Below are 10,851 nucleotides of genomic sequence, written 5' to 3'. Positions count from 1 at the left end.
CCCATGAGCCCCACAACCCACTAGGGCGCACCCGGGGCCTCTGGCACGCCCTAGTGCCTTGTGGACCACAGAGGCCTCCCCCCTGCACTTCCTTGGCTCCCAATTTGTCTTTTCGGAAAAAAATCTCCAAAAAGTTTCGCCGCGTTTGTACTCCGCTTGATATGGATATTTTGCGAAGTAAAAAACTAGCAAAAACAGCAACTGGCGCTGGGCACTATGTCACTAGGTTAGTCCCAAAAAATGATATAAAGTTCTTATAAAATGAATATAAAACATCCAAGAATGATAATATAACAGCATGGAACAATAAAAAATTATAGATACGTTGGAGACGTATCAGGCTCCACCCACGAAGGGTCCATAAAGAAGCAACATTGTCTATTCTACCATAGCTTCCGTCCATGAAAGACTAACCTAACTCGGGTAGATCTTCACGAAGTACGCGATCTCATTGCCCTTACAAACTCCTTGGTTCAAGTCCACATGATCTTGGAGGCTCCCAAGTGACACCTAACCAATCTAGGAGACATCACTCCCCAAAAGGTAATAGATGTTGTGTTGGTGATGACCTCCTTGCTATTGTGCTTCAAATGATAGTCTCCTCGACACTCAATCTCTCTCTCTCTCATAGATTTGGCTTGGGTAGGAGAAGGATTGAAGTGGAAAGCAACTTGAAGTGGCTAGAAATCAAGGTTCAAATGGTAGGAATGGAATCTCTTGATCTCAACACATGAGTAGATGGTTCTCTCTCAGAAAATGAATGATGGAAGTTGTGTTTCATTCCAATGGCTCTCTTAGAGAGTAAGTAGTGGTGGTGGGGGGGGGTATAAATAGGCAACACCAAAAATCTAACCTTCACAAGTGTTTGACCCAACTCAGTGGCACCAATATGAAAATCTCGGTGAGACCGACTAGTGCAAAAGACTTTACCATTAGGCTTTTTGGTGAGACCGATTATACCATCTCGGTGGGACGAAATGCAATGGCTAGGGCAAAGCTGCGTCTCGGTAATTCTGATCGTTTCATCTCGATGATTTTGAAATGAAACGACTTCATTACAGAAACTTGGCAAGGCCCTCTCGGTGGGACCGAGAACCAATTCAGTCAGACCGATTTGTTAGGGTTTTGGCTGTGGAAATAGAAGGGTCATCTCGGTGGCTCTAGAGTAGGTTGTATCGGTGGGACCGAAATGATGAATTAGGGTTTGGACATATGTGATTTTGGAAAAGTGATGGAGGGTTTTTTGAGCAATACCACTATGCACTTTGAGCAACAACCTAATCAGCAATACCTCATCCCATTTAATAATATTGGCTTTCCTAAGGGACTCAATGTGAGCTTGGATCACTAAACTAAAAATGTAGAGTCTTGGGGCAGCCAATTCTTATCCTTCACATTTTGAGGGGTGCAAATCCATTAGTCCATGCCATGCCAATTGTTGATATTTTCTGAAATCTATCATCAATGTTCATTAGATCAATGACATATATGTTGTTATTAATTACCAAAACCACCTGGGGATCAGTTGCACATTCAAGAATGAGCAAGCAAAGACTTCACAAAGCTAAACAGTAAGTAAAGGGGTGAAGTGATAGAACCTGCTCGGAGAAGACATGTGGTTTGTTTGACCAATTTTAGCTGTTGTGACAGCTGTACATCTAGTTAGGAAGGCTCGAATTGAACTCAGAAGACCTAGTCTTTACCTTATTTCCTTAAGCTAAGGTCACTCTAGACGACGGCCAATCACTCATGCAAGTCTTCAAGATAGACTTCCAAACCTTCACACACTTTATTCATCAGCAATCCACAATGACTCTTGGATGCTCAGAGCACGACACCTAACCGGCTGGAAGATCATAGTTTTCAAGTGTAACAAGTCTTCAGTTCATGCAGAACAAAATGGCTTCAGTGATGCTCAATCACTTTGGGCTCTGGGTGTTTGGGTTTTTCCTCGCAGGAATTCCTCTCTCTCAAAGGCTTTGGGGGTGGGTTGCTCTCAAACGACAAAAGCCATGCAATAACTCGAAGCAGCCACCAACTTATGGTGGAGGGGGTGGCTATTTATAGCTAGGTAGCAACACGACATGATATGAACGAACAGACCCTGGGTCAATGGCCAACCGACACGAACGATCATATTTCAAACACACGCGGCAACTTGACTTGGGCTACAAGCAAAGCTGACTCAACCAACTCTGGAAGAGGTTTTCTCCCATTGTCTTCACTAGAAGACATATGATTTTAGGTTGAGTATCACGTCAATTTCTGACTTTGTTTACCTCGACCTCACTTAACAGTACAGTGGTTCCTATGACTGAAGAAAGAAGAAAATTAAACTACCAAAAGACTATGTCTTCGCGCTCCATTGTCTTTAAGCAAAAGTCTTTGTGTACCACCATTATCTTCAGTATCTTCATATACATTTTTATAGGTCATCTTTGATGGGTAAATCGAATCTCCATGGACTTTTATCTGTGTTCTCCTGTGTATCTCACAAACACATTAGTCTCTTAACCAAGTTTGTCGTCAATACTCCAAAACCAACAAGGGGTGACACTAGATGCACTTACACACCACGCCAACAAGGTGTTCGACGTTTCGTCCGCAAGGTAGAAAATGGATAGTGGCGATGAGTACTTTTTCAACAACTTCATTTGCGATTTGGACGATTCGTTGTTCGACAATGAGGACATTTTGGTTGAATTATGCGAGTAGGGCGTGAGAGGCGGTAGGACATTGTGGTTACACAGTTCACCGAATCTCATCATCAAATGCGTGATTGGGCAACTCACGTTCAACTACAAGATGATTTGACTGAGTATATGTGGGCTTAACTTGGCAACCAATAGATGTATCGGCTCTTTTCTTTCAAGTGTATTTATGACAATATAAATTTCATTCTGTTTGTAAACTGTGAGATTTTATTTGGTTGTAGAACTATGATATTTGTATTGGTCGAGTTATGCAAACTTTGGGCAATGTTTACCATATGTATGCAAAAAAGAACTAAAAAATATGACCGCAAACCGGCTGCACGGACGAAAATTTGTCAGCGCGTGGGCGCACTGACCACTCAAAACTGGACGGAATGAAGGCCCCCTAAAACACGAATGGGCGGACGCTGTCCAAAACGGCGTCCCAAATGGATAAAAAACAGACAAAATTCACATCGGTTTGCGTGGGCCAGTAGGAGTTGCCCTACACCCAGCTGTATCAATCCCTCGCATGTAAATACGACCTAAAATGCAACACGCATAGCATGGAATGCGGTAATACCACTCCCTCTCAGCAATACATAGATAAAGGGTCGTTTTTTTCTTTTTTGGGTGTAAATAAAGGATTTTTCAACCAATCGTATGGATGATTCTTGGTTTATCGACCAATCCGTAGCAAAAACGACACACCCTCCCTCTAGTCCAACTCATGTTTTCACACCCTCTTGCTCTCGCGCCCGCCTACGTCGGCACTGGAGAAAACAACGGTGCGAGAGTAGTAAAATACATAGCCCAGGAGATCTCCCTCTCACACATACAAAATCCACCAGACTAGCGAGCAAGCAACCCGGGAGATGCGCGACGGCGACACCCGTGGTGGTCCCCGCGCGCGGCTCCGTCCTGCCCAATAGGCCAGTTTTCCCAGTGGCGATTAGTTGGTCCGTCGACGACTGGCCGTACGTGGACCACTGCTGCCCCCGGACCAGACGTCGTCGGCGCCAGCGGCCAGCGTGCAGCGCCCCCTTCCCTCCCGGAGGTTTGCAGCTAGATCAGCCCAAGTTGCAGCAGCGAGAGGCGAGCCAGCGAGCGACCGGGAGCTCGACGCCGCAACCACCGCGTTTTTCATTTCCGGGAGCCGTGTGCGTGCCCTGCCCAACCAAACGAACGCCCAGCGCCTCCGTCACACTTTTGCTCCCTCTCCTAGCCCAAGCAAATGACCGTGCGTTCGACTCGACTCAGCTCGTTGGGTGCCAGTGCCACCGTCCTCCCTGTGGCTGTGTGTACTTGTAGTGGAGCTATAGCAATCTAGCGTGGCTATACTCCTGGCGATGGTAGTGCTAGGTAGGTACTGGTATTGGTATGGGCGGGCGGTACGATCAAGTGCAGTGTACGAGCGAGCTTGCCTCCTCTTTCCTCGGTCGATCTCCTGCTGCTGCAAACATCCCATCCCATCCACCAATCTCATTCCCATCGCACGTCTCCTCCCCAGAAAGATATGGCCCTCAGCTCCTCTTTGCGCAAAGGTGCGTCTCCATCCCTTTCTTTATTTCCCTTCCCCTCCCTCTCGGTGCTCGCCCGCCCTTGTCTTGCTTTACTGCTCCACTTTTCGTTTCTGAGCTAGCTTTCTTTCCCGTGCCGTCGCCCGTCCATAGATTGATTAACGGAGCGCCTGGCCCGGCCGGCCGCGCGCGCGGGAGCGGAGCTCCAGTATAAAGATGGCGCACGATCCCAGCCTAGTAGGGTACGCCGACTACTTCGCGGCGACGGGGAGCAACGGGGGCGGCGTCACGCTCGTGCCGGAGGTGGACGCCCGTGCGGAGCATCAGATGTATGGCGGCGGATTGCACCATCATCACTCCGGGGTGGACATGTTCGGGGCCAGGGGCTTCGGCATGGCGCCGGCCGGCGAGGCGACGTCCGCGCAGAGCAAGGCCGCGCTTGACGTCGACGTCGACGGCTCGTCTACCATCAGCTTCTTTCGCGGCGAGCAGCATCACCACCACCACCAGCAGCTGCAGATGGGCCAGGCTCCCTTGTCGCTGTCGCTCCACGGGCAGCCGGACGCCGGGTCGTCGTCGTTCATGCTGCACCACCAGCTCGGCGGCGGCGAGCCCCGGCTGCAGCAGCATCAGCAGACGGCGCCGGCGGCATGGCAGGTGCAAGGCGCCGGCAGCGGCTGGCAGCTGCGCGGGTCCCGGTTCCTGCTGCCGACGCAGCAGCTCCTGCAGGAGTTCTGCAGCATCCCCGCGGACACCGACAGCAAGGCGCCCAAGAAGCCGGCGCAAGAAGAGCACGGCTCGTCGTCCTCCGCCTCCTGGCCGCCGTCGTCGACGCAGATCCAGAGCATGGACGCCGCCGAGCTGCAGAGGCTCAAGGCCAAGCTGTACACCATGATCGAAGAGGTTTGCATAGCTAATTAACATGTCGATTGACGATAACCACCACCGCTCACGCTGGATCACTCGACCGATCATCGATCACGGGTCAAGCCTTGCGTTCGTCAGGAACTGCACCAGCCTCTTGGAAATCTAAAAGGCTGCAGGCGAGTGGAGTGGCACTCGCAGTTCCATTATGGCTTGCCCAAGGAGGGTTCCTGGGAGTAGCACAGTGGGGGTGATTCCCTCCTGGGCCTCACCGTCCGCTTTTGGAAACCTCTATTCCTTCCCCTCGCCTCGGTCGCTGCAGGTCTAGCTACTAGGTGTCTGCACTGGGCATGCGACCCCTACGCCCACTCCCCACTATCTTTCTCTCTCCATGACTCTATCCCTCTGCATGCATGGACTCGCAGTCTCACAGACCATTGCACCATGGCGACGCAAGAAATCTCTGCGCTTGCGCAGGCCACTTCTCCACTCTCCCCCTACCTTCGACCGTTTCATCCGTCATGGGCGGGCTCATGGCCATCTATCGACTCACGCATTTACTCCTTTCGTTGCCTTTCTTATGTTACTGCACACTTCGATCTACAGTCCAATTCATAGGTAGGTGCTGTGCGGCCTGGTGCCGTCAGAGTCCTAGCTAGCTTAGGTGTCTGTAGCCTCGTACTAGCTAGGCACGCACAGCTAGAGCTAGTCAAGATCAAGAGTCAAACACTGTTGCACGAGAAAAGCTAGCTACAGCGATCAGAATTTCCTCGCAGCTGTTTCTTCACGGTGACTTGTAAGCATAATGAAGCACGCCCTGTGTTTGATTCTATGGCATGCAGGTGGACAGGAGGTACAGGAGGTACCGGGAGCAGATGCGGGCGGTGGCGGCGTCCTTCGAGGCGGTGGCGGGTCAGCGCGCGGCGGCGGTGTACACGAGGATGGCGTCGCGGACCATCTCCAGGCACTTCCGGAGCGTGAGGGACGGGGTGGCCGCGCAGGTCCGGGCGGTGCGCGGGGCGCTGGGGGAGAAGGACGCGGGGGCCGCCGTGCCCGGAATGACCAAGGGGGAGACGCCGCGGCTGCGGGCGCTGGACCAGTGCCTCAGGCAGCACAAGGCGTACCAGTCCGGCATGCTCGAGAGCCACCCGTGGCGGCCGCAGCGCGGCCTGCCGGAGCGCGCCGTCTCCGTCCTCCGAGCCTGGCTCTTCGAGCACTTCCTGCACCCGTAAGAGATGATCCTTACCTAAACCCTCCCATTTGGTGGCATGTTAAGAAGATTAACTGTCTTTCCCTCCCATGCATTTCGTGGCATGTTAACAAGATTAATTGTCTTCCTACATCACCGTACCATATACTCCCTCCGTTCGGAATTACTTGTCGCGAAAATGAATGTATCTAGATGTATTTTAGTTTTAGATACATCCATTTTGACAAGTAATTCGGAACGGAGGGAGTAGTATAAGAAGATTAACGTGCATCGTCAGAAAGATTTTAATTCGAATTGAACAGGTGAACTTAGTTGATCGCTTAGAACGAATAATATAGGATTAATTAACAGCTAGCACATCCAAAGAAGTACGTACTAGAATTGGATTAGTTTGCACGAAATGAACTAGATTCTTGTTTTGTTTTGTTTCGAAAATGGACTAGAATTAAGTCAGGACAAGTACCATCGACATAACGTAAGTAGGTTCGTCATTTTCTTGCAGAAGATGCTAACCAACTAAATCTACATGTTTGAACATTAACTGATGCTCAAGAGTGTGATCCTCATTCTAAAATCGTCCGGCCTTGCGTTTTATTCTGTGGCATTGCTCACCCCGTGCCATATTTGTCTTGCATTACATATGTGATTAACAAACTCTAGCTGTTTTGGCTTGGCGATTTAGCTTACACAATTATTTCCCTTAATTTTGTGAAGCTGAACAAGTTTTTGATCTGATGCCACACTTAGGTTCCTTCATATGTCCCCATCTATGTGCCATTTTGCTTATGTTCACTCTCCTAATTTTTTAATTGCTGTCCTAATTATTCACCTAAACACAACTTCCAACTATATCTAGGTATATTCATACGCGGACAGATGCTCTTTTTCCTCTGGCAGTGTTATTAGAATGTCCACATCAAATACCACACTTGTCTTGTAGGAATATTCCATATATGCATTTACACATATGAACAAAAGTACAAAACATACACAACACTACCCTCATAAAAGAAATACACACCAGTATCCCTTAGATATGCCCTTGTACTAAACAATCCCTACATCTCCATCTAAAGTTATTTAAGACAAATTCTAGTAAATACAAGTTAGGTTTGTTCGTTGTAGCTAGACTTGTAACCTCTCACTATAACTGTATGTAGACTTGGAAGCTGCTAGGTTACCTTAAATTGTCATGTTCTGATCCAGGTACCCGAGCGACGTGGATAAGCACATCCTGGCGCGGCAGACGGGCCTATCGCGGAGCCAAGTACGTACTCCCTCACTCACTCCTCCACAGAATCAGTTTATCATCACATGATCGGTCGATGGATCAGCCGCAAAAAAATAAAAAATAAAAAAGTTAACAAGTTCCTATCCAATTATTACCTACACACACTGCTGGACACTGATCGATCATCACATCGTAATCATGGCGTTGTTTGTGTCGATTGGCCACGCATATATATACACATAATGCTGTCCGGTTTCGCGCCACTAATTTAAATTGATTGTTTCCACGTACACGCATCCATCGTTGCGAGCTGTGCAACTTGCACTCGACATGACACGTCAAACGTACTCGTCGCTCGTCGATCGGGTGACACGTCGGAGTCGTACGCACGTTCCGTTCGTGTCTTCACGTGCTCGTGAACGTTCAGCCGAAGAATCTAATTGTGTGTGTGGTGTGTGATACTTGTATCGTGGGAAAAGATTAAATTGTGCAACGAATGCAGGTCTCCAATTGGTTCATCAACGCGAGGGTGCGGCTGTGGAAGCCGATGGTGGAGGAGATGTACGCGGAGGAGATGAAGGACAAGGAGGAGGGCAGCGGCGGCGACGGTGGCGGCCAGTCGGCGCAGCAGGCCGGAGACCTGGCGAACCCTAACCCGGCGGCGGGGAGCTACGCCTCCGAGGGACGCGGCGAGCAGAAGCCGACCCGGGCGCAGCTGCACCAGCTGCACGACGCCGGCTCGCTGGCCTCCGTCGTGAGCATCGGCCAGAGCACCGACCCGCAGGGCCTCAACTTCGGCATGATGGACCATCTCGACTTCGACGCCTACGAGGCGGCCACGGCCGGGTTCGGCAACGGCGTGTCGCTGACGCTGGGACTTCAGCACCAGCAGCAGCAGCAGCACCACCACGGAGGCGTGAACGTTGCCGCGTTCGCCGACGCATCCCCGTCGTCGTCGTCTGCGGCGCATGGCGGCGCCGCCGAGTTCCTGTTCATGGCTGGTGAGGGCGCGCACCCGTCTGCTAACGGACAGTTCGGGGCGGGCATGGGGTCAGGCGCCGACGTCGCGTCGCAGTACCACCGGGGGCTGGGCGGGTTCCACCTCCTGCGCGACCTCGCCGGGTGACCCGTCGGCTAATCTGGACGGCATCACGCAACAGTACCACAATGATCACGTACGTATGTCCAGGGATCATCATGTCATGCGCCGGAGGTCCATCGGGGACGGACGCGACGACGTCTGATATGGTGATGGGGATCGAATTGAGGATTTGGGGAATGTGTAAACGGCGGCCGGGCTGGGGCTGGCATGCATGGTTGGTAGCTCGCGTACGTACGTCTTGCTTAGCCGGTGGGCGGCTTTGGATTTTTGTAGCGCGTAGATACCTCTATTTAATTCTTGGCGGGATGTCGCCGTCTATGTATGCTGTGTTCCACTCCACGGCGGCCGCGCGCGCGTCGCTGTTACCGCGGAGGCGCGGGCGTCGATCGCCGGGCTCCGCTGTGTGATCGAGCGGCCCAACGGCCGGCCAGAGATGCTCTTACTGGCGACAGGTCCGGAACTCAGCAGGATGGGGTACACGGTACGTATCAGACTACGTACGTACCAATGGCAACGCACCGCGGCGCTCTCGGCGCTTTGCCCGCGCCCGCGGCCGGCGTGATCGATCACCAGCTACGCGCCACGGGCGCGCGCGCTGGCGTCCAACCTGGGAGGCTCGCTTTGCCGATGCGTGCGGTGCGAGTGGAGTGAGCTAGCTGCCGCAGTGGCAGGAGACCGCACGTCCGCACACCATTTTGGAAGGTGACAAGGGCCGAGGGAGCGTTTGTTGTTCTGTTGCGCATGTGCGGCTTTGCGTGGCTGCCGTATCTTGGGTGCTAGCTACTTGTCACATTCTTCTAAAAAAAAGCTACTTATCACATGTGCAGCAGCTGAGAAGAAGAAAATATCTGTCAACTTTTCTTGAACTTGACAGTGAAGAAAACGCGAAAGCGTTTTAACTTATAGCGTGGTGTGGCGGAGGGTTTTGGGTACATATGCGGCTGGAAAGATAGCATACCAAATTGTTACGTACATGGTACCTCCATGTATTAATCTTAGGGGCGAAGGTAGATTTCAGGTAGTTCATTTGAGAAAGGAACTTCTGTCAGAAGCTATAAGGTCGCCACCGCTCAGCTGTTTCCCAGTTTAGTATCAGTCGATCTTTCCGTAAGGAAAATGTCTAGATTCGGATAAAGATCCAATCTGTTACGAGGCTGACAATCACTGTGGCTATGGATGGAACTCAAGCCAAGTCGAGCCAACTCATCTCAACTTGCTAGAGCTCCTTTAAATAAGAGGCTACCTCGGTTCGACTTGGTAATCCAACAACTTTGGATCAAAGCTTGACTTGACTCATGTAAAATGTAAACAAATAGTTGTAGTTTCCACATATAGAAAAAGCTTGCCGCCTCTCATTGTCATTAACTCACAGGATAGAGGAGGATAGAAGGGGAATGTAGGGTGTCTCATAGGGGCGAAGGTGTCCCGGTGTTTCAATGAGATAGATATATCGTTTTGTATGGGAGTCGACTTTGACGATCTGACTACGAACGTGCGAAGACGTCGCGCCTTAGCAATCGCTAAACCAACTTCCGAGGGTTATTGACCACGCCAGAGCACGATCAACCTGACCACGAGGGACTATTTTCTGCGAGCAAACGAAGAACAAGCAAGAAGCTGAGATTGCAATCTGGATATTACGAATATAAGATGAAAGCTTTATTGATCAAGATGGGGTTCTGTGATGTCTTGGCCTGGTCGTTGAACACAAACGAAGTACGCGAAGTTGCAGCTATGGCGAACTTTTAATCTAAACAAAACCCCAAGGAAAAAGCTACTAGATGCATCTACTTATATAGGAGCAAGGGGTGGCGGCCAAGGAGGTGGAAGGACGTCCCAAGGTAGCCTAAAACTAACCCTAGGTCGTACAAGGCTCATGGGCCCAAGTGGAGGTGATGCAACACCTTTGGACTTGTAGTTTGACTCGGATTCTGCTGCAGCGTCAGATTGTTTCTTCAATAACTCAACGCCCCGGACGAATTTGAAGGTGAATCCAACTGGGTTGGAAAGAGCACAAAATCTACTTTTCAACAAAAAAGAATCACCCAGTTCGGAGTCTGTATGAAAGAGTTCTTGCGTTTTGAGTCAGGTATGTCTGTGTAGTCTGAATCTGAATCCAGAACATGAGAGACTTGGACTTTATCTTCTCTTGGCCCAAAAGTGATCCGAGAGGACTTTTTGAACAACACCTAAACATCTCTTTTCCCCTTATCTTCATATGTGGATTGTAC

The 10,851-nt window shown here is 50.5% G+C and overlaps 1 protein-coding gene across 1 annotated transcript; it reads left to right on the top strand.

Moving 5' to 3' along the window:
- Positions 1-3,994: 3,994 nt before the first annotated feature.
- On the top strand, positions 3,995-8,957 carry LOC119335596 (BEL1-like homeodomain protein 4). The gene is made up of 5 exons (XM_037607710.1): positions 3,995-4,237; positions 4,367-5,116; positions 5,920-6,305; positions 7,494-7,554; positions 8,021-8,957. The coding sequence occupies exons 2-5, from the start codon at positions 4,430-4,432 to the stop codon at positions 8,642-8,644; spliced, it is 1,758 nt and encodes a 585-aa protein (XP_037463607.1). The 5' UTR covers positions 3,995-4,237; positions 4,367-4,429; the 3' UTR covers positions 8,645-8,957.
- The last annotated feature ends 1,894 nt before the right edge of the window (positions 8,958-10,851 follow it).

The sequence above is a fragment of the Triticum dicoccoides genome, chromosome 1B (genome assembly GCF_002162155.2).
Source record: "Triticum dicoccoides isolate Atlit2015 ecotype Zavitan chromosome 1B, WEW_v2.0, whole genome shotgun sequence".
Classification (NCBI taxonomy): domain Eukaryota; kingdom Viridiplantae; phylum Streptophyta; class Magnoliopsida; order Poales; family Poaceae; genus Triticum; species Triticum dicoccoides.
Note: the sequence above shows the minus strand (reverse complement) of the source record. Positions and strands in the feature narration are given on the sequence as shown.